The sequence below is a fragment of the Denticeps clupeoides genome, chromosome 1, assembly GCF_900700375.1.
Source record: "Denticeps clupeoides chromosome 1, fDenClu1.1, whole genome shotgun sequence".
Lineage (NCBI taxonomy): Eukaryota > Metazoa > Chordata > Actinopteri > Clupeiformes > Denticipitidae > Denticeps > Denticeps clupeoides.
In genome coordinates, this window is record NC_041707.1 from 32627449 (window position 1) to 32650891 (window position 23443).

General features: G+C 44.1%; 3 protein-coding genes and 1 non-coding gene across 7 annotated transcripts; 2 read left to right on the forward strand and 2 right to left on the reverse strand.

Moving 5' to 3' along the window:
• Nucleotides 1–233: 233 nt before the first annotated feature.
• Nucleotides 234–5118, forward strand: zfyve21 (zinc finger, FYVE domain containing 21). 2 transcript variants are annotated; one of them, XM_028981322.1, is made up of 8 exons: nucleotides 234–409; nucleotides 1372–1422; nucleotides 1573–1741; nucleotides 2276–2351; nucleotides 2431–2522; nucleotides 3241–3294; nucleotides 4090–4220; nucleotides 4334–5118. In XM_028981322.1, exons 1-8 carry the CDS (start codon nucleotides 284–286, stop codon nucleotides 4367–4369), a joined length of 735 nt encoding a protein of 244 aa, XP_028837155.1. In that variant the 5' UTR covers nucleotides 234–283; the 3' UTR covers nucleotides 4370–5118. The 2 variants fall into 2 exon arrangements, with proteins under 2 accessions (XP_028837155.1, XP_028837163.1); XM_028981330.1 differs by lacking the exon at nucleotides 3241–3294.
• Nucleotides 5119–5967: 849 nt separating this feature from the next.
• Nucleotides 5968–11942, forward strand: LOC114791274 (interferon alpha-inducible protein 27-like protein 2A). 3 transcript variants are annotated; one of them, XM_028981977.1, is made up of 7 exons: nucleotides 5968–5979; nucleotides 6957–6983; nucleotides 7224–7385; nucleotides 7481–10663; nucleotides 10749–10778; nucleotides 10867–11028; nucleotides 11399–11942. In XM_028981977.1, the coding sequence occupies exons 1-4, from the start codon at nucleotides 5970–5972 to the stop codon at nucleotides 7561–7563; spliced, it is 282 nt and encodes a 93-aa protein (XP_028837810.1). In that variant the 5' UTR covers nucleotides 5968–5969; the 3' UTR covers nucleotides 7564–10663; nucleotides 10749–10778; nucleotides 10867–11028; nucleotides 11399–11942. The 3 variants fall into 3 exon arrangements, with proteins under 3 accessions (XP_028837810.1, XP_028837801.1, XP_028837792.1); XM_028981968.1 differs by lacking the exon at nucleotides 5968–5979 and adding an exon at nucleotides 6606–6848; XM_028981959.1 differs by lacking the exons at nucleotides 5968–5979; nucleotides 6957–6983; nucleotides 7224–7385 and having other exon boundaries at nucleotides 10533–10663.
• A 3091-nt stretch (nucleotides 11943–15033) lies between these two features.
• On the reverse strand, nucleotides 15034–15152 carry LOC114803017 (5S ribosomal RNA). Its single transcript, XR_003751858.1, has one exon. It is a non-coding gene; the product is annotated as a 5S ribosomal RNA (ribosomal RNA).
• A 1265-nt stretch (nucleotides 15153–16417) lies between these two features.
• marcksl1a (MARCKS-like 1a) lies at nucleotides 16418–18977 on the reverse strand. The gene is made up of 2 exons (XM_028984841.1): nucleotides 18691–18977; nucleotides 16418–17650 (listed from the first exon to the last, which is right to left on the reverse strand). Exons 1-2 carry the CDS (start codon nucleotides 18772–18774, stop codon nucleotides 17090–17092), a joined length of 645 nt encoding a protein of 214 aa, XP_028840674.1. The 5' UTR covers nucleotides 18775–18977; the 3' UTR covers nucleotides 16418–17089.
• Between the last annotated feature and the right edge of the window lie 4466 nt (nucleotides 18978–23443).

Below are 23443 nucleotides of genomic sequence, written 5' to 3' on the forward strand. Positions count from 1 at the left end.
TCTCTCCTACTTTTTACTAAAAGACCTTTAGGGCGTGGATTAGGTCTCTGACGTTTGGCTTTGTGTAAAATCACATTTCTCCAGACAACAAGCAGAAAAGCAGCAGAAGAACGCGCGTTACGTGGTGGGGGAGGCGGGAGAATCCAGGAACCAAAACAAGCCCGCTAGACGGCGGGTCAGCTGACTGCCGTTCCTCTGCTGTGATTGGTCAACGCGCCTGTCCGTCAGTGGGTGGGGTCCACGGGCGACGGAGCCGCGCGGATCGCTGCCAGCGGGTGGGAAAATGTCAGCGGTGCCGGACGGGAAGAAGCTGGTTCGGAGCCCGAGCGGCCTGCGCATGGTCCCGGAGAACGGCGCGTTCAACAGCCCGTTCTCGCTGGACGAGCCGCAGTGGGTTCCGGACGGAGAGGTGAGTTTCTGGGCCCGCAAGCCCGGTCGGAAGTTTGGTGTTTGCGGCCCCCCTCGGATGTACGGAGGCCTGGAGGCGAAATGCGTGCACTTTTCTGCGCTCGTAGCGACGTGTTGCACGGCTGGGGCGTCGGTGCAACTTCCCCAGGCGGCCGGGGCGGCCGGGGCGGCGTGTCTCGCTCCTTCTGGCTCTCGGCTCGGTTAGCTCGTGTTGGCAACCGGAGAGAGAAGAAGAGCAAAAGGCCTTGCTGCACGTTTGTTGCACCCGAAGGCCCTCAGCAAAGTGCATTAAATCTAAATAACCACAATAATACATCGTGGCGTGTATTATCGGCTATGATCGGGCCGGGGATTAAGGCTGGGCTCGGTCGGGACAGTCTAGTACACTCCTCCCCTGTCCTCCTAAATCCACAGCCACAGCACGCCTTTTGTCTGCGGACGAGGGATTCGCTTTGTCTCCACGCACCCCACCATCGGCTTCGCTAGACGTGCGTCTCCATTCCACGCAGGTTTTTTTTATTTTTTTTTATTATTATTATTTCTGGCTGCTTTTCACAACGCGAGAGAGGACCGTCGGAATAAACGCGGTTTCAGTCCGTATTAATATGCTGCAGAATGGGGAACTGGGTCAGCACTTCTCTGCTTCCCTGAACTCTGGTCCTGAGGTAAAGGGGACATCACGAGCCCGGGAGGCAGCAGGACCACAGTCAAGTCATTTACATTTATGGCATTTATCAGACGCCCTTATCCAATCAGTAGTTACAGGGACAGTCCCCCCCTGGAGACACTTAGGTTTAAGTGTCTTGCTCAGCGACACAATGGTAGTAAGCGGGATTTGAACCTGGGTCTTCTGGTTACCACCACCCTAGTGGTGAAGAGAGAAGAGCTCAATATCTGCCTTCCCACTTCCACCCTCCTCCTGCTGATCTGGGGTGTTGTGTGCGTCCTCTGTTTCTCTTTTAGTGCCCAAGATGCATGCAGTGCGACACAAAGTTCGACTTCATCCACAGAAAGGTAAGCGCTTGGATAATTCCCAAACAGGAACGATCCGGAAAAGATCGAGTGTAAAACGGCGGAGCGTGGATAAGCCGTGTCCTGTTACTGTGAACGTGGTGAAGAGATACCTCGTGTGTGTGTGTGTGTGTGTGTGTGTGTGTGTTGCAGCACCACTGCCGGCGCTGTGGCCGCTGTTTCTGTGATAAGTGCTGCTGTAAGAAGGTGGCCCTGCCCCGGATGTGTTTTGTGGACCCGGTGAGGCAGTGCGCCGACTGCAGCACCGTCTCCCAGAGAGAGATGGAGTTTTACGACAAACAGCTCAAAGTTCTCATGGGAGGTCAGAAAAACACCTTCTCCCCTCATCTAATTTCTATATTTGCTTTTTTTTTTTTTTTTTTTGGTTCTCTCCGGAGTGCTGTAGTTCGCATCAGTCTGCGACAAAGGCAAAGAGTTTAACACACTAACACACGACCTGTTTATTATTGTTATTTTTGTACAATTCCATGTTTCGTGTATACATATGTATATCATTTTTTGTGAGGGGGGGGGGCAAGGGTCACACGGCATGTGACATGGCCTGTTTTGTGCTTGAATTGGTTTCACTGGCGGAAAAGGTGAAATTTGTGGTGGTTGGAAGGGGATGAAGTGTGACCACTGTTGCTCTGTAAAATGCACGGGCGTGAATGGGAGGACGGAGGGATGGGAAATAGAGTGATAAAGGAGGAGTGGGGCTGACAGAGTGGAAGAGGGCGGCTCTACTCATCATGGACGGTGCTGTTTATTTCTTACGGTGTGTAAGTTGTGTGCATTTGAGGGACTACATGCTTCATTAGATTGGTCTTCAGGGATGAAACTCCCCGCCTCCTTGCAGGTGGGACGTTCCTGGTCACACCGGGCACGTCGGAGAAGTCCGAGACCATGACCTGCCGTCTGTCCAACAACCACAGGTGCGGCACACAGATGGACGTGAGGCCGTGTGCCTGGTGGCATGCAACTGAAATTCATCTGCTTTTGTGTGTGTCACAGGTATCTCTTTCTAGATGGGGACAGTCACTTTGAGGTGGAGTTGTCCCGCATCTCCAGCATGCAGGTGTTGGCTGAAGGCTCCAGCCCTGGAGGTGAGAGAGGGGTTCATGCCTCTCGGAGTGACCCCTCTTTAGAATTTCTTTCTTTGCATCCTATATTGGGGAAGGTTCTAGAACAGCCAGTCACTCTGTCGAAGAACTAAGCTCCTCTTGGTTGTGACCCAAAGCAGGATCAGATCAGATGTTTCATGGTGCAGGAGGCTTCTTTTCTTTAATCGACTGGTCTTTCTCAGTGTTTCTCAGGGTCAGGTTCCTTATGCATCAGTATTGCGTAGATGTATATGGGGGAGACGTTGAAGCCACACAAAACGTTCTTCTGCCTGAGTGCTGCTTCCCTCATGAAAGAGAGAGACGAGGGCTGTCTTCCTGTCTTCACTGACCGTATGCCCCACCCGTTTCTGAATGTGCTGATCTGTGACTAACGGTCTTCCTGAGTGCTGATGCACTTTCAAATGTGGCATTTCTAAATGTTCCGTCTTTGTTTTATTATTCCCCTTCTGGGAATTTCTGGCTGAATAAGGGATTCTATTCGGACATAATCTGCCAAACGTGATTGATTATTTGAATGTATTTTATGTTTGGCATGTATTTATTAACCAATCACACTGTATCTTTTTTTCCCTTTACCAACAGGGTTGGTTTTAATTTTTCTTCCTCTGTATTTGGTTGTGCTTATTTACATGGTTTCATAAATTAACACTCTGGGCTGCTTTGCCCCCTTTCTATCTTTCTTTTTTTTGGGGGGGTTCAGATAACGACATTCACACATACACCAGTCTGCTGGAGAGCCAGTTTATATCTGAAGGTTAGAACTTTATCTTCTTTCTCTCTCCCCCCCAGGGGGCACGTCTAATGGCTCCCATTGTGCTCTGCTCCAGTGTACGGTGCTTATTGAATAGAGTACAGTGGTGTTGATTTGTTGCATGCCCCGCATGCCCCCTTCTGGCAATCCCTTGTGTTTTTTTGCATGTAACATTTACAAAAAAGGTCATCCACCCTCTTATCCTGTGTGTTGTTATTGTGAGTGTTTTCCCAGCATGCACCACCTCTTTTAGAATGTGTGACTTGTGGAGTACGTGCCAGGTTGTGCTCGGACACCACGACCTGCTCACAACTGGTGTTCTTCAGTCTGTGTGCTGAGATATCCACACCGTTTTAGTCATTTCCGATATAATCTGGCCCGTGACTTACGACTCCATTGCTCCACTGTGGCTTCATTTCAGACACCCATTTTTCAGAGGGCATTTTTGTTTATTATAGGCTAATAGTAAAAGGGCCTTTTTTTTTTTTTTTTTTTTTAAAGAAAAGAAAATAAGACCTAGATTTCAACTCTGGACAAAATCCAATCAGCTGGATTTAAACCATAAGGGCCATGAGTTGAAGACAGTCTGGGATGCTGTTAGTCATGCTAATGAACTGCATGGCCTGTCCTGAGATCTCGGCCACCCGAGTCGCGCCATGAATGGCAGTAGTTCCATCTGAACTATCAGTAGGCAGCTGTATTGGCTGTAGTTTGTATTCTGACACTCTCGGTCTCACGTGGACAGTTTTCTATGATGAAGTTGAGTTTTTATTTTTTTCTGTGACCGTGTGTGTTCAGGAAGCACTTCCCGGGCCAGTGGCATGCTGCTCCAGTACAAGCCCCCCGGATCTCAGGACTCCCAGCAGCTCCGAATGGAGGCGGCAGAGGACAAGAAAGTTGCAGCATCTTGGTTTGCAGCCATGCACAAGGCAAACCTACTTTTTTAACGGTGTTGTGTAACCCCCCCCCCCCCCCCCTGTAAAATATGAGATCATCCATGTAGACATGAAGTTTACTGAACATGGTTCCTGTTCTTGTCCAGGCTGCCAGACTTCTTTATGAGTCTCGGGACCAGTGACACTAACACAGGAGGCCGGCCGAGTGACAGACAGACAGGCAAAGAGAGAGAGAAAGAAAACCAACAACCAAGTGTTTTCTGTTCGTCTGTCTCTAATGGCTCATTTGCAGAATGAGAATCCTCCATGTTTCTGGAATCTGCTTCCTGTTCCGACTGAACATCTGGGTGTCTGCTGCTCTACGTTATTCACTTATTCTAGTGCAATATGGAAATATAAGTACATATAAATACACACACGTTTAATAAATGCTTTAAATGTAGTCTAGTAGTATGAATGTTTTGTACAACAAAAATATTTTGTCAGATATTCCTATTTTAACACAATGCTATTGTACTTTTTACTGCTGAAGTATTTCTGATAACTTTTTTTTTTTTTAAAGCACTTGTATTTGTTTTGTTTCCTACAACTTGTGCAAATGCCTACAGTCACTACACTTTAACTATAATGTGTTTTTGTTGGTTTATGTGGAGGTAAATGACTGTACACCTTGGCTCATTCCTTTTGAGTAACTAAACTGTTTATGCTGCTATGAAACAATGTTTCTAAATCCAAGTACTTAAATTGGTTTAATCCAATGATCATAATAACTGCCCTTTCATATCTAGCCTTCAGCGCTATGCCAGATGTTTACTTCTGGCTGACTTTCTACGTTTGACCAACTAATTTCTGTTTAATCTCTACAAATATGTGTGTTTCTATGTTGACTTTTGGGGGTGGACGTTAAAAATAAGATGGTTTTGTACAAATACATTGTCTTGTTTTTATTGTTTTTTTTTTTTTGTTTTTTTTTTGAAGATCAGTATCTGTTTTCCTATATCTTGGAAGCCAGAACCCTCAGCACACTCTCCACTCAGATAAAACTGAACACAGTATTAATTCTATTTATTTCCCCAAAGCACTTACTTCTGGGTCAGTTTTATTTGAATAGATTTGGATCCACTGTCAGAGCTGCCATTGAAAATTTAACGGCTGGTGGCCTTATGTATAATATTAGTCTCTTACTTTTGCACACATTGTGTATATACTCAAAACGCAATGTAGTTTTAGCTTCATATTACCTGGATTTTTGTTACGAGGCTTACAATGTCTTAATTTTTCCCCCTCTGTAATTCAGGCTGATTTAAAACACTCTTGAATGATTGGAATGTGGATTCAAATGATTCAATATATTTACTTTATTACAGGGAGTCTTTATACTGGATCAATAAATAAACATTTAATTTTAGCATTTTACTACTCTGCATATGATGTGTATTGACATCAGTTCCTCAATCTGAATATGTGTCCACAATGAAATGTGTCTTCTGCATTCAACCCATCACCCTTGGGTTGCTCGGGATTCGAACCGACTACATTTCGATTACGGCTCCACTACCTTGCCCACTAGGCCTTATACACCGGTCTTATGCAAGTCAGACACACATTCACACACCCAAGACCATCACGCCTTCACACGCTGTGCCTGTTAAATCAGCACCAGAATGAAGTTGCGGTGAATGGGCGCATACTTACACGCCCTTGCAGGGTAGGATTTTCAAGTTTCATACCACCCTGTCTCTATATACACTTGTAAGTCTTAACAAAACATTAAACCAGAAGATGGATATTGGTTATTATGGGATGTTTTTCAGTCCTGAAATGAATCACTTCTGTGTTGCTTCTGTCTCACAATTACACTTTCAGGTAAACCTGTACACTCAGTTCAAAACATATTCACACGAGATCCAGACCTAATCATGCCTTCATGATTCAGGCATGGGGGTGTGAATACGTTTTCCACCCCATTCGTTAACGCAAATCTGTCCGACAATGAATAGTACAATATTATGCGTGCACTTGTGATCGCAGTGTCAAATTAAATTTGACACACTAATTAAAAGTTAAGTTCCTTTGTCACGTCCTGCGCCTCTGGGCCACCAGGTGGCGCTAAATCTATACTGGTCTCCCTTTCCTAATCTTCCATTTACTGTAATAATCTCCTTTTCTGGTCCTCCTATATCACCTGTGTGAGGTACTCATTGTGACAAGCTTGTCATGTACAATGTGAACATGCGTTTCTCTATTTCAGATTTATCAGAGAGAGACCTGGGAGGACAAAACCGCAATCAAATCATCAGAAATCCCATTCATAAACCCCATAACATGTATCATAAACACAAAGTACATCATGAATGATTATTTCCTTAAACTAATTTATGGCAGCGGGAACTTATATAAGTGTAGAAAAGCTTAATGATTACAGCCAGAACAGAGACCCATCTAGTCATGATGTAAATTCATGCAGATTAAAGGACCACTGTGGTATTATATATTAAATGAAGTTGCGGAGAATGGTTGCATACTCACACGCCCCTTACAGTGTAGGATTTTTAAGTTTCATTTTTCACACCACCCTGCCTCTACACCGCCTCTATATAAACTCTTAGCGCAAAGTCATAAAGTCTTAGCACAAAACATACAACCAGAAGATGGATATTGGTGAGTAGGGGATGTTTTCCAGTTCTGAAATTGTTCAATGATTGCTTTGTTATTCTGCTAAATTAGTTCTAAACTAATTTTATATTTTTCCTCTTGATTTATTTTTAGGCACCATTGCAACAGTTGTGGGAGCCGGTATGATTTCTCCCTCTGTATATATGTGTGTGTGTGTGTGTGTGTGTATACAGATATGAATATGCATGTTTGTGTCTATGTATTTGTGTTACATATATGTCTATATGATGTGTCTATATAAACATATATATATATATAAAATACAACCATAAAATATATACATGTCTATATTATGTGTCATATAGTCACATAAACATAGACTTATAAAAACATATGGTAATGCGATTTTTTTTTTTTTAGCTGGTACAGTGGCGATGGCCCCTGCGGCCCTGGCTGCTGCAGGCTTCACCAGCGCTGGAATAGCGGCGGGGTCTGTGGCATCCGCAATGATGTCCACTGCAGCAGTGGCGAACGGAGGAGGGGTGGCCGCTGGTGGCCTGGTGGCTGCTCTGCAGTCCGCAGGTACGTTTATTCAATGAGTTCAAGTTGGCCGTCCAATACCCCTCCCGGATTTAATATTATTGTGTGCATAAAAAAAAGAGGGTTTTATTTCCTAGGTGCTGCTGGTCTGTCCGGAGGAGCCACGGCTGCGGCGGGGGCGATCGGTGGGGCTTTGGGCTGGGTGGCATCTCTGTTCTAGCTGTCGTTTAAGGTTGCTGCATTTATCATTTCTTGAACTTGGTGTTTTCTTTTTTATGTCTCCATGCTGTCACAAGTTAATCTAAATTAAGGGGAGATATTGTTTCATGAATGTTACTATTAACATTATTTAGGCTCTTACAGTGTTTCCGCAGAAACTTCAGGTGAACATTTTGCTTTGCGCACTGCTTTTCAGAGAGTAGAATGGAGAAAAGTTCCAGTGAAGGGTGTGATAATAACTCATTATGAGCTTTGTGTTTATGAGGTATGCTGTGTAGATGGCCAGGATTGCTGGGATGGGCGTGCAGATGATTTAGTTGCAGTTTTAACCACCTGCCTGCATTTGCTTACATGTACAAAAAGAAAGTGGACAAAATCCATTCATAACAAAAATTTTTGTCAATTTTGTCACTGGGTTCATCAGAAAACTAACAATGCTGGTGTTACACTGGTGATGTGAGAACAAAAAAAATGATTTTGATTTTTAGAAAACTAGACAGGTTTTATGATTTATGTGCCTAATATGTCTTGCATAAATATTAAGAAATCTTAATAATCAAAAGAAATTACAATTTAGTTTGGTCTGCAAAAAAAAAATCCTGGCTTGTCATTGCAGTCTGTGCTGATTAAATATTTAGTGCTCAATTGTAGTGAACATTGTTTTTCACATTTCTGTACAACATTATGAAATACTGTAATAGCCAAATGTTTAATCGTAACCCAGCCTCTAGGGAGGCACTTGCCGGTGTATTTCTTTAATGCCTGTCCCAAGGCCGGATTAATGTCATATCAGTGTGTGGACAAGTACAGAAATTTCCACACCGGATCCGTTAACAGTGACTGCCACTATTACTTTTTAGCCTCAATTGGGCCGAGTTGGCTGAGGAGGAAGGAAAGGAAGAAGGGTAGGAGAGAATGTGTTTAAAAAGAAGAGGTGATGATGAATGTTTTCAGTGCATATACCCAGCAGGTAGGGTGTGAGATGGGTGAGAAAGATCATGTATGAAGGCAGAGGGAGAGGTCATTCGCCAGTAGTGAGATCAGCGGGCACACTGGTGAAGGCAACAAAGCTGATGAGGAAGTAGGTACAGTGTAAAGAATGCAGAAGGTCAGATTGTAGTAGATTTAGCACGTAGCGATTATCTTTTTTTTTTTAGAAGAAGAAGGAGGTGCACAGGTTAACATAAAAGCGGAGAGGAAGGAGCACAAAGTTCGATTAAATCCTGTGCATGAGGAGCAATTTGAAGGATGCTGTAGGAGAGTCAGCACAGGATTATGGTTTGTAGAATACATTTGGAACTCAAGTGGAGGAGGATAGTGAAGGCAGAGCCAAAGATCAAGTGGTGGAGATTGAAGAAGGAAGATTTATACATTAGACACAGATGAAAACGATTAGGGAACATTACACATAGCAAACATGAAACTAACCCTTTCCGGACCAGGTCATGACAGTACCCCCCCTCCTGGGCACGACACCCGGTGGGCCCGCCAAAGCAGTCCACGAAGGAGGGAAGGTAGCCCATACACTGAGTCTTTATGAATCGATGAGATGAGTCGAGAAGAATCGATTTGAGATGAGAAGATGAACAACTGAGATGAATGGTAAATGAATGATGACTGGCCCAGTATTCACGATGGACGAGCGGCGGTAGTCCTGTGCAGACAGCTTCAGGAGGTGTGGTACCGGCACCTCGTCCGCCATCCGCCAGCACACGCTGCTCATGGTCAATCTCCGGCTCGCCTCGCTGAATGGCCGCTCCTCACCTTCAACACCACCAGACACGGGACTGAGAGGCAGGGTTGGGACCCTGGAGAAAATGAAGCCAACGTTGGCCAGGAACAAGGAAGCTGGCGTCCTCCCGGCGAGTCGCGGCTTCTTTGATCTCAGTGGGGTGGCGTCTGCTGCGTCCAAGTGCGGGTCGGGTCTTTCTGTCACAACCTTGGTGGCATGACTAGGCAGGAGATGAGGATGAAATTGGACAAGGAAGAAGGACGCAATTGCACGACGTCACAAAACGTGAACAGAAATGAACAGGGCAGCTTTATACACAGTAAAAAGTAATCTTCAATTTTTATAAAACTGTTAAAAGCGCTTGTTTTAAGTAAATCATGTAGTTATTTAAATAAGTTTTAAAAATATCATATTTGTAAGATAACCAGTTGTAATAGTGGTGTACTTGAGTTAATTGTAACTTAGTTAATCAAACCATAAAATACATTAGAATAACCTAAATAAAATAATTAAGCAACTTAAAATTAAAATTAATGTTGATTTACCGTAAATTGTGGACCCTTCTATTAAAACCCTCACAGTATTATGCTACAGAAAAATTATTCAGAATCATATTTTTTTCATATTCTTTTTCTTTTTTTTCATATTCTTTGCATGATTTGAAACACTTTAAAAGGTTTTGTGTCAGATGTAAGACATAAACAGAATCAGGTCAAAGTTTTTGTGACCTGAAATACCCGTTCAGCGAGTAAAAGATTAAATGAAAATAAATAAACAAACAAACAAATAAATAATACACACACACACACACACATACATAATGTATAATGTATTCATATATCATATATAATGTCCTTAATCCACAAAGAGTGGGATTACTTACTATTCTTACTATTCTTCCTACTATTATTATAGTTTTAAATGGGTCCTATGTCAATGTCACTGATACAAACACAACAATCACAATATTAGTAAAAATAATTGACTGACAGGTATGGAGGCCTTAAACGACCATGAAGTAAGTCTTTCACAGACAGTAAGGGATTGTATGCCAACAAACAGAGCAAATACTAACCGATGGGGAAACCCTCTCTCAAAAAAAGGATGAAAAAAAAAACAATTAAAAAGCCTAAGACCAATTAGGTCTGAATAAGAGCCCAGGAATGTTTTTAGCTGTTATTTAAATGAGATGGTGGAGTCATGAAAAAAATGTCCCGTCTCATGAGAACTGAGTTGATTTAAACCCCAGATGGGCGTGGATTCCTTGTTAAGTTTCGTTTCTCTGTATAGCGCTGCCTCCATGCGGGCCCAAACTCTATAAAGGTCGTGTGGTGAATCAGAACATCATCCGACCTCAGAATGGATCTTTGTAAGTAAAACTGTGTCTCGTTGTCTCAAAATTGCCTTCTGTTCACATTGAAATAGTCCTGAGCTATTTTTTCTTTTCCATGTAGGTACCACTGCAGCTGTTGTTCTGGGAAGCGGTAGGACTATTTTCCATTTTTATCTTGTGTTATGAGACTGAACACCTTGACCAAAATTTTTAATTCATTAAAGAAAAATTGTGTGCAGCTGGTGCCGTGGCGGTGGCCCCTGCAGTTCTGGCTGCTGCAGGCTTCACCAGCGCTGGAATAGTGGCAGGGTCAGTGGCATCCGCGATGATGTCCACTGCAGCAGTGGCCAACGGAGGAGGGGTGGCCGCTACTGGCATGGTGGCTGCTCTGCAGTCCGCGGGTGGGTCATATATTTACACATTCAGCATACGCTAGTATTTCAGGACTGAAATGGTTATTAATCAAGCAATGTACGTATAAACAAAAATATATAACAATAATATAATAAACAAAAATTCTCTATTTAATTCCCTGATTTATATGGAAGCTTTTATTTGTAACTCACAGAAGACAATCCACTAATACATAGAATACTGGATCCACAATCCGCGTGCCATTACCTGTCGGCTTGCGGATCGCGGTATATTTGTTGTGTCGTCCCTGTGCAAATTCAATAAATACATGAAACAATACTCCAAGTCAGTGTTAAAATGTAACTTTTAAAGTCTTAAGCGCATATCTAATGTAAACAGGGCACTGCTTCGTCTTAGGTGCTGCTGGCCTATCCGGAGGAGCTACGGCTGTGGTGGGGGCGGTTGGAGGGGCTGTGGGCTATATGGCCTCCGCAGCTGTATGTGTGCTAGATTGCTGCTAGAATTAAGACTCAGCATAAAATCACACACCAAAATCACGCCGGCGTTTCTGACCAAGCAATTATTCGTTTTGTTAATTTCATTGTTTTCTCACCCTTGTGTCACCCTGTATGTGTACGAATGATTTTACTGTCTGAAAGTGTTCGCTGATTGCTTGTATGTGTAGAGTAACTAAGTAGATTTCATGTTTACTCATAAATGTCATATAAAGTTCTGTTCGGTCAAAAATGATTTATCAATGATTTAGCATTGTTCATGGCCTTACTTGTTATTGGTGAGGAAGGTCAAGAAATTTCTCGCTGTCATATAGGGGTGAGGTAGGGAATCCCAGACACTAGCTTGTGGTTCTGTATGTCACACAATATGACCTGTTTTTCTGACCTTCATATTTGTACCCAATTTCCTTAAACATTGCTCTGTTGATTAAAAATTAACAATTGTGTCCTGCCTTTGTGCTGTTGTACCAAGTTGGACGCACATCTTCAACATTCGTCATGAGCCTGGAGGGTCAAGATGTTGCCGATGCCTTGCTTTCAAGGATCCTTTTTGTTTTTGGGTGATGGGGCATCACAGTACATGACCTGGTAAAATACTGTTCATTTCAAATGTGCAAGTGGGGAAATATGATATTACCTGGAGAGGCACCAAAAACCACACATCTCCAAACCATTACCGAAAGCTAAGCAATGACCCTTCATTGCCTACTGAATCCAAATTCAATAATGCATATCTAGATCCAGTCAGTGCAATCCTGATATTCTTGGGATAAATAAACACACTGCACACCTTCATGCCTTTTCCACAAGTTTAATTTCACTCAGTGTTCTGCCTTAATTGGTGTCTGATTCTTATAAAAGTTGGTCTCAGTCTGCCGGATGCCCTTTCTGATGCAGACCCTCCCCATTTACCCGTGCTTAGGACCAGCACCCAGAAGCAGATTGTCACATGCATTTCCAGTGGCTGGGTTAAAACATTTTTAAAAGATTCTCAACGTTCTATTTTGGGTAGCGTTCCCATTTAGTAGGAATCTGCACTGATCTCGTGCTTGTGCTGTGTGTGGTGTGCAGTTATGGAGCACTAGTATGGCTGCGGTACAAAAAAAAAGTGTTTTCTTCTACCATCCATACTCTGTCAATTAAAGTGCCAGCTCTACAGTGGTGGCCTAGAGTTTTGAGAATGACACAAATCCTGGTTTCCACAAAGTTTGCTGCTTCCTTTATTATTATTGCAATTTGCATATAAACCAGAATCTTATGAAGAGTGATCAGACGAATTGCAAAGTCTTTCTTTGCTATGAAAATCATCAAAAACGTTAAGGCGAGAGGTTCAATTGTTGTGAAGAAGGCTTCAGGGTGCCCAAGAAAGTCTGGCAAGCGCCAGGACTGTATCCTAAATATAATTCAGCTGCAGGATCGGGGTGCCACCAGTGCAGAGCTTCCTGAGGAATTGCAGCAGGAAGGTGTGAGTGCATCTGCATGCACAGTGAGGTGAAGACTTTTTGAGGATGGCCTGTGTCACGCTGGTTTGACTTGGCGAGGCAGTAGATCTGGAATGATGGCTGGACATGGCAAGGAAGAAGGACACTGTGACGTCCCGTGGCAGAGTATGGGTGTGTTCTGTTTGTATGCGTCTCTCTTTCTGTCTCTCTCTCTCTGTAAATGTTGCAGGGTGGCTCCACATCAGCCCATGATTGGACTCCTCCCACTTCCTGCCATGATTGGTGGGCTGTAATAGGGAAGAGGACTCAAAATGGCATCTGCTTTGGGACAAGAGGAGGATGTGGTGTGAGGAGAGGGTGTTGTTGGTGTGAAGGATTGTGACCAGAAGACAAGACTAACTTAGACTGGCCAGACCTGTTTTGTGTGTGTTTTGTTGTTTCAATGTCCATGTTTGTAATAAACGGTTAGCCATAAGTGTTGTTATGTCCCTGACCCTAGACCAGGGACGTAACAGACACATATGCATGAGTCACAAAACAGGGTTTAATACATGGTGAACAGGACAGGGGAAACATTGACTCAAACTTGGCAGCTTTATACAATCATATACAGTTGAAACCACTCAGGAAACATAATAGCACAGAACGAACATGAAACTGGACTGGATCATGACAGCCGGGTGTCAAGTAGGGGAGCAAAGTAGCCACTCTCCAAGAAAACATACAGACAGACTGATATTCTGCAAAAAGTCCAGGGATTGGAGTGCTGAGGACTGGGCTAAAGCCTCTTTCTGATTGTTTGGGGTATCTGGAAAAATGATTGTCCGGAGATGAAAAGGTGAGCGCCACCATAAGCCAACAATAATGCATCCTTTGATGAAAACTTTGTGAAAACCAGTATTTGTGTCATTCTCAAAACCTTTGACCACGACTGTACACCTGTACCGATGTGACCAATTCACCCCCTACTGGCTAAAACGAGTGGAAAAAACCAACAATACCTAAAACCATCATAAATGGCTCATATAAAATCTGTGTAATACAGTACAGGCCAAATGTTTGGACACACCTTCTCATTCAATGTGTTTTCTTTATTTTCATGACCATTTACATTGGTAGATTCTCACTGAAGGCATCAAAACTATGAATGAACACATGTGGAGTTATGGACTTAACAAAAAGTGGAGACCCAACACCTCTGGGAACTCCTTCAAGACTGTTGGAAAACCATTTCAGGTGACTATTGAAGGTCATCGAGAGAATGCCAAGAGTGTGCAAAGCAGTAATCAGAGCAAAGGGCGGCTATTTTGAACAAACTAGAATATAAAAATGTTTTCAGTTATTTCACCTTTTTTTGTTACATACATAACTCCACATGTGTTCATTCATAGTTCTGAAGCCTTCAGTGAGAATCTTCCAATGTAAATGGTCATGAAAATAATGAAAACACATTGAATGAGAAGGTGTGTCCAAACTTTTGGAAGGTTCAGAAGGTTACAGCCAAGGTGCCACTGAGGTGCCACTGAGCAAAGCACCGTCCCCACACACTGCTCCCCGGGCGCCTGTCATGGCTGCCCACTACTCACCAAGGGTGATGGGTTAAATGCAGAGGACACATTTCGTTACTGCTGCGGTGTGTCACATGTGCCAACTAATCATGTCACTATAATTGTACCTATTTGCTTTGTTAAATCCTGCTGGTGAGATTTTTTTGGACAGGCAGTATTTAAAGGTTTTTTATGAAGATCAGAACTGGACCACGGTGTGATGGAATGTCAGGCATTGGGGTTGTAAGACCCTGTATGGGTGGGAGGTCTCAGATGATTATGGAGGTGAACATGGATGTGGAGGTCCTGGGCTGGTGTGCTAGGGCCAATGAGCGACGAAGTAACACAACATTTCCTCTAGAGGTCACTGTTTACGTTGCAGAACGTTTCACCGCATCCACCGTAGTGAGTTGACGCACACTCCTAAACTGCTGTCTAGACAGACAAACAGATTTATAGATCGTTTATAGATCAGAATTCCATATTGTAATGTTAGTTTGCTGGTCATTTTGAAGGGTTTGGGGTAAAAAAAAAAAAAAAAAGAGAAAAGCTTACAGCACCTGGTATTCCCAGGCGGTCTCCCATCCAAGTACTAACCAGGCCCGACCCTGCTTAGCTTCCGAGATCGGACGAGATCGGGCGTTCTCAGGGTGGTATGGCCGTAAGCGAGAGCTGCTGTCGGAAAGGCTGCTTTTAAGAGGAAGGAAGCAATGGTTTCACCTCTACTAGCAGGAAGGCTTCCGTGGAGCCCGTGATTGTGCAGGTCGAGGACGTGGTGGTGACCACAAGACGCTCTCCTGTTTTATGGAAAGCTGCGGGTTTTTTTAGCACAGGCCACGTCCCGAGTTTGGTAAGTGACCCCCTCTGTATCAGTGAAAAGTTGTGAGTAATTCCTCACACAAACAGAACTTAAGTAGCTCAAGTGCTACAGCTCAGTTACATCTTTACTTTTCTTTTATTTAATCTGATAACAACCAGTTCCATCGCTTGTAGTTTAATCGCAATATGACAGACAAACCGAAACAATGAGACAAAATGATGTCTGCATTTTATTAGTAGTATAAAATGTAGCTCATTTCATTTGTATATTACAGTATCTCCGACATGCACATGTATAAATACATTTTTGATTTAGTTTCCTTTCAGACACCTTCTGGTGCCTCCAATGCAAGGTTCCAATTATAATTCAGCATCTAATCTGCTTAGTCAGACATGAAACACCATTCAAGCCCCTACGTGGTGTCGGACATGAAATGTCACTTTCCAATGGAGCTGTATTGTGACTTATTTCATAATTTAGACAGTTGTGGAGAACAAGGCTTGCATCTGGGCCACAAATAAGAGTAGATGGAGGGCGGCTTGTGGAGGAAAGGGAACGGTTCTTGTCTGGCCCTGAAAAGTGGAAAAAGAAATGCTCTGAAAGTGGCTCGAGCAAACCTTAAATTGACAAATCACATCAATCTCTCCACATGTGATATTCACTGAATCACAAAAAAACATCTTGCAGTCACATGAGTTGTGATTGTGGTTATAATAATTTCCTGATGTGCAGTTTATCTGGACATGAAACATAAGACTTTACTTACCCGTTTACATTTACAGCATTGATCAGATGCCCTAATCCAGAGGGACTTTCAATCAGTAGTTACAGGGACAGTCCCCCCCCTGGAGACACTTAGGGTTAAGAGTCTTGCTCAGGGACACGATGGTAGTAACCTGGGTCTTCTGGTTCATAGGCGAGTGTGTTACCCACTAGGCTACTACCCCTACATGAAGAAAGTGGTTCTAAGAAGAATAAAAAGTCTTAAAAATCCATTGACCACTTACATCACTTTCAGTGACGTAAATAAAATATTATAAATAAAATAAAAAGCAAACTCCTCACGAATCAACAAAATCTACATTCACAAAGAAAGAGGCAAAAGGGAAAAATTGAGGGGATTCAACATTTATTTGCCCATAAAATGTTACAATAAAACCATTAGCATATTTCAACATTAACAAAAAAAGAAAAAGAAAAGAAAGCCCAAAAGTTATGTACAGAGACAGGGATATGAAAAAGAGCCTGTACAAAACAATGTAATGAACTTTTTAAACATGAAAATGGCTGACACGGCAAATAAAAAAAAAAAAAAAAAAAACACAGACTAAGCAAACTCCCCTCATTGGGATTTTGTTTTCTATACAGCACAAAATACTTATTTTGTTGAAGGTAAAATGCAGGAATGTAAAACTCAAACCCCATCCTGAAAGTCACTTCATACTGAGTGAAACGTCAAATCTCACTCATAAAACAGGTCAGCAATATTAAAATCCCAAGAGATGATTAATAAAAATGTTTGTGAGCTGGGAAAATGTGGCGTTACTCCTGATAGTCACAAAATTTTACTCCGTCCTCTTCCTCGTGGTTACTGACATGGGCTCAGAAGTGAGGTGGCCAAAAAAAAAAAAAATGTGTGTAGTCATCCCTCTTCTCTACTGTAACTCCGCAAATGTGTCAAGAGTCTCATATATATTTTATATATTTCAATCTTGGAGGGAAAAAATAACCAAAAACCAAGAGAAGAAGTCAAACAAAACAAGTCCAGATGTGGTGTAGCCAGGTCACTCTGCCTTCGGCTCGGGGTCAGAGGTCACAGGTGTCGTGACCTCAGCCGGGGCGCTGGGTTCCTCAGATTTAGCTGGAGTCTCCTCAGTGGGTGGGGCTTCCTCAGCAGGAGCAGGCACCTCTTGCTTCTCCTCGGCCTCCTTCTCTGGTGCTGCCTCCTCCTTGGCTGCTTCAGCCTCCTTCTCTGGTGCTACTGCCGCCGCCTCCTCCTCCTTGGCCACCTCCTCAGTGGCGTGGCCATTCTCCTCAGGCTTGGCTTCCTCGGCTGCGGGCGATGTTGCTTCCTCGCTGCCCTTACTCTTGTTCTTCTTTAGGGAGATCCCTTTGAACTTGAACGAATTCTTCAGGGAGAATTTTTTCTTCTTCTTCGCATCCTTAGCGGCCTCGCCTTCAGGTTTGGCAGCCTCTTCACCCTCAGCAGATGGGGCTGGCTCTATGGCATCGCTGGCTCCAGCTTCGGTCTCCTTGGGGACCTCTGCTGTGCCGTTGCCATCAGCAGCCACGTCACCATCGGGCTTGGCAGACACGTCTCCGTTGGTCTTGACATGGCCGTTCTCCTAAGGGAAGCAGGGAAAACCATTTAGCCAATTGAATAATATACGGGTTGCATTTCACAAAAACTGCGAATCTGGCATAAAATTATGAACGTGAAACGTCACACAAAAGCACAGAACCGAGAAAAAAAAAAAAAAAAAAATCTCGGCGCGGCCACTGGGGGGCGCCCGCGTTCCACCAGACGGCCGGGCGTCAGCGTGGCTCGCCAGGAACAAAGAGATTTCAGCGTGGCGATACAGACCGGCGTTATTACGAACCTCCAAAGTGCTCCGCACACAGTTTTGACAATATAGCGGGTGTCTGGGTGGGTGTGGGGACACTCAAAACGCCTAAATCTGATTTCGCCTCGCCAGTCACCCACCACCCCCCCCCAGAAAAAAAGTGGGGGTCTGTATCTTCCAGCATCAACCCGCGTCCCGGACCCTCTTACCTCCCGGTCGAACGTGAGACGTGGAGCCCATCCTTCGCCCCAGAGTCGCGGCGTGGAGGCTCCAGCCACGCCGCCGAAGCCCGTGAAGAGGTGGGCGGCTGCGTGGCGTGGCGTCGCCCCGCCGCCCGCACGGGGCTTTGTTCGCAACTCGGCAGAATGCGCCGCGCATCGACCTCATTTGCATTCGTTGCGCCTTTTGTTCTGCCACACTCAGCGCCAAACACAGTAAACGTGTCCGGCTCACCGAGCGGCATTAATACGAACATACATTTTAAAAAATACTCGACCGACGTGCCCTGTAAGCACATTTAATAACTCCAAAAAAGCAGCGATTTCTCACCACGTTTGAGAGAAATCAACAGGGGGACAATGCCTGGCTGCCGTAGCCGGGCGCACCAAAAACCAATACAATTCCGGACTGTAAAGCTCTCCCATAAATTAGTGGAATTAAAGCCAATTAACTGAAAACGATCAGTTATAATAATTCCAATAATTTCCAGACGTCAGACGTCTAGACACCTCACTTGCAGAAAATAAGAATCCGAGTGAAAACTAGATTTGCGCACTATAAAAGGATGGATGTACAGACCCCCACGCTGGCTGGATGCTTACCTGGCCATTCGTTTTGGCGGCTGCTGGGTCGGCCACCGCCTTCCCATCCGCGGCTACTCCACCCTTAGACAACTGAGCACCCATCCTCTCTGTATCGGCTTTTTAAAAATGTATATATGCACGTTCCCTAAAAAGAAACTAAAAGAAAAATAAAAAAACTCGCAACGAGAACTCCTTCGAGACTCTCGAGCCAGAAGCGGAGAGGCGTGAATTTAAAAAAAAAAAAAAGAAGAGAAATCCACGTTTCGCCCTGGCGCGCTTTTAGCATGCGACCCGCCCCGTCCACAGCGACACGGCGACTGGCGAGCGCGTCCAGCCGAGCCTCAAAAAGCGCGCAGGACTCCACCCATGGGCGTGGCCGAGCGGCGCGACCAATCCGCAGCCGAGCCTCGCAGATCCCTCCGCACATGGCCGAATGGTGAGAACCTGGTCAAGGGACAGTTTGGTGCTTTTTATAAAATGTTGGTTTCATTTATCTCTGATTTGATCTTTTATGAATTATATGTAAAAATCAGCTGAATGGGAGATGCATTTTTTTAAATATCTGACATCAAACACATATTGAGGTCACTAGACCATGATTGTCAAAACTTGCCTATTAAGATTTCCAAGCAACATTAAATGAACAAACTTTAGTTAAAAAACTAAGCAGGAGATTCACACAGATTCAACACCCCCAACGTGGGTCTCTCCACAATACTCATTTGTGGAAAATAGCATCAGGGACAGTTTGAGTTATGGACATAAGCTTTGGAATTTCCAAGTGAGTGGGTCCTGGATTTTAGCCACAAAATTCCCAAGAGCTGGAGAAACGTCACACAAAAACTGAGGTCCAGTAAGTTTTCTCTTCCCCCTCTTCCCCCTCTTCCCCCTCTTCCCCCTCTTTCCCCAGTCAGCTCCCACAGACAGTGTGTTTCATGTTTCTTTGGAGGAGGGTCTGGAATGTGGGGAATGCTGTATGCCACCCAGTTCTCTAGGCCTCCTTAAGAGCAGGATGATTTCCAGAGAGGAAGTGCCCCCCTCCCCCCCCACCCCACCCCGGGATATGCTGTGTATATGTGTGTATTGATCAAGAACAGGAATATCTGAAATGCTTTTTTCCCATAAGCACCATTTCCAGTGTAGAATGCTGGAAATGTGCCGGAGGACTTTTACAAGGAGATGACTGTGACAAGGAAGAAGGGAAATTCAGGGGAATCCTGGCAAAGCTGCACTCATCAGACAACGTATCAGAGCCTCGGGGCTCTCACACCTCAGCAGCAGTTTGGCTGAACCACGCCACACCTCATTTCCTGTCTGCCTTTCCCACGGAACGCTGGAGATGTCTTCTCACAAGACATGAGTCGTGGCACGATTCCTCTGGCTTGGACAAATGAAATGTCATTTGCGATATTTTTCCAGATTTCATGACATACAGTCCATTGTGTAATTCCAGGCTGCTAATTTCTACGGACTGACGAACATTCTTCTTGGCCTGTAAGAGATCACTGAGAGATTAATCACAGATGAGGAGCTGTGACTAATCTCAACAGAGCCATTCAATGAATGAATCCAATTTATTTGGTGGGTTACCAAATTCATCCAAAGGAACGTGTGAAAGGAATTACGATACGCAATTTTCCTTTTGCGACACATTTCCGACAGACAGAGACCGATTTCTTTTTTTAAATTGTACCCATCCTTCTGATTTCAGTGACCTCCCTCACAGAGGCCGACTTGGTCCCTCAGAATGCATCCCTATCATTTCAGCATCGCTGGCGAGCACTTCTTTCTGCTGGTTGCCATGGTGACTGCTACATCTCCCCAACAGCGAATGTGTGTGGAAAAAAAAGCGGGGATTTTTTTTAAAAGAGTACGAACGCGGCCATGTTTGTGCCCAGAGCTTTCTGTCATCATTTTTTTATTTTTAGATCAAAAAAGTTCAGTAAGCACTCAAAATGCTGACATCAGTATTAATATGAAGCAGAACCGAGACCACCAACCAGTTCATCTTTCATGAAGTGTATGTGAGTCTCCAGGGACGTAGGGAGGTGATATCTGGAGAAAGTAAAGGAAGGGAGGGAGGTGTGGTGACCGGCAGGGATGGAGGGAAGGGGAGAGACAGAGCAGACAGCTGCTGGCGCTGAAGGTGCGGTGTCAGTGGGTCAGTATGCCATTAGCCATTGGTACTGTTTACACACACATACACGCTCACATACAGGTACAGATACAACCAAATTAGTCAATCACAGCATTTTTGTCAGAATTCAAGTTCCCAGAACATAATATGAAATGTTTAACACGCATTGTTTTCATATGTGTAATGCGTACATCAGTAAATAAAACCCAGATGATTTTTTCATTGGGAAAATCCACGTTGCCATGGGAGATTCACAGAAAGCCTTAGTGGTAGTAGCCTAGTGGGTTCAAATCCCACTTTCTACCATTGGGTCCCTGAGCAAGACACTTAACCCTAAGTTGCTCCAGGGGGGGGACTGTCCCTGTAAAGTCGCTCTGGATACGGGCATCTGATAAATCCCATAAATGTAGTCAGAAACATTATAACACCCAATATGGTCACGTAATTTTTAATATATTTCCTTGTTTTCCAACAAATGTATTTCCGTTTTCTGCATAAATATGGGCTCAGTTTGAAATGTCAGTTTTCCAATGTAATGCCAATTAAAAGTACAGAAATATCCTCGTAACTCACACACATTGCCACCTAATGAAAATTGACAAGTAGTGTCTGAGGAAAGATGACATATCGCTCATCACTCCTAATAATTGCAAACTCACAGACAGCCCTGAGCCCAGAGTAAAGCATTTTTTTTCTGGTTACATTCACATCCGTGCGACGTTCACCTGCCAAATTTCATGCCACGTTCCGTATGTAGGGAGACTGTGTGTGTGTGTGTGTGTGTGTTTGAAGCTTGTGGATAAACCAGGACCTGAGCTTTGGCCAGTTGTCTCACTGTAATCCTTTCATCTCTCTTGTCTCTTTCTCTCCCTCCCTCCCTCTGCCTGTCTTGCTCTCTTTTACGGCCTCTCTGCCTTCATTTCTCCACACTGAGCAGCGCAGCCCAGACTCCAGCCCGAATGGCCGACCGCGCGGTGGCGGGGAGGCGGGCCGTTCGTTCGCTGCCCTGGAGGCCGTTGAACTGATTCGGTTATTTGGCCAATAGATCAGAATCAGGCCATAATGGTTTAATGGTGTTTAAGGGAAGCATGTTTATTCAGAAACCACATAACCACTGGTATTTTAAACACATACATAGAGTACATCACTGCCCACCCACCCCCTCCCAAAAAAAATAAAAAAAAAGCACCCACTCCCCGTTTCAAATGCACATGTTGCACACACGTTCCACTTCACAAAAACAGAAAACTTGAGGATGGCGGGACCAAAAGTATGTCATTTTGCTCCAGTTTTCTTTTCTTACCCATCTGCCACTGCAGCTGGGTTGCCATGGCACATGTTTGCAGAGTGCGTTTAACATGTACGACACTGACCTATTTTTAACCCCCCATCTTTTGCCCTCAATCCCCCATCCACTCCTCTCCCTCCCCCAACCAGGCTTCTGCTTAAAAAATGCACGAGATATCTTACCGCCTCGACAATGTCGCCATGTTCATACGCGCGTCTTCTTACAGGAAATTAGCGACATTAGTGATCGTTAGTTAACAATTTCAAATCGATTTCAAGTCGCTTGTGTACGGTGGCATGTTGCAGCAAATGCTTCAGACTGGCTGTATTTTATTCTGTTTGCGGCACTATAATTGCTTTTGACTTTGAAGTTGCGTTCTGATGTTCATGGGGGGGGGGGGCCACCCTGCTGCTCTGGTGCCTTTTTCTACATTTCCTGTTGACAGCACACCTTGGCATCATAAGCCAGTTGCGACCTGGATGAAAGCAATGTACATGGTTTCTGATCCTATGACTTTAAAGCTTTTATTACGCTAATGCCACATTTTCACAATATCTGTTGCAAGGAGAGAAATCGTGTTAGAACTGTGTTGTGGTCTAAATGTCAAGTTAATGTTTTTCTTAAGCAAAGGTTCTTACACTTTTCTTTCTGAAGAGGTAGAAAAGGTTGATTTTGATTGAAATTATGAGAACTGCAGATTTCCGGTCGGGACAGAGGAATATCCTGGACTGACCTCATGAATCTTGGTTTCTCAATATGGGGTGTTCCATTATGTTCCATTATGTTGGTTGTGTTCCCAGTATTTTCAGTTTCATTTAGCATCAACTTCAAAGACTGTCTTGTTCTCAGAAGTGGGCAGAGTCAAAGAGAAAACTGGCAGTGTCACTGCTGTAGCCTTAAAACAAGTGAGAGCATGTACATAATCACAAGACTCCAGAATGATTACAGAACGGGGTCTGTATCTAACAAAAAATTATTCCAGGGTCGCATCCAATACATCCCTCATCCTTCTTCTAAATGTTCTACTGATCTTCTCCATGACAACTACACTCACATCCTTACAGAAACCTATTTATTCCAGTTCATGGATAATAGAGGCCAGATCAGTCCAAAGTCTGGGGAAGTGGTTCATAGGCAAATGTCTTACCCATTAGGCTACTACCACCCACTGGACACTCCATTTCTGGCTAAATACACATCTCAGCATCACCGGTTCAGCTAACCTGCATGTCTTTGACTGTCAGAGGAAACTACACGAGGAACCCAGGCCAGAACTCAAACCCTGGTTTCCTTTTTGAGAAGCAGCAGCACAAACATTTGTGCTAAATTCCTAATAAACACAGATC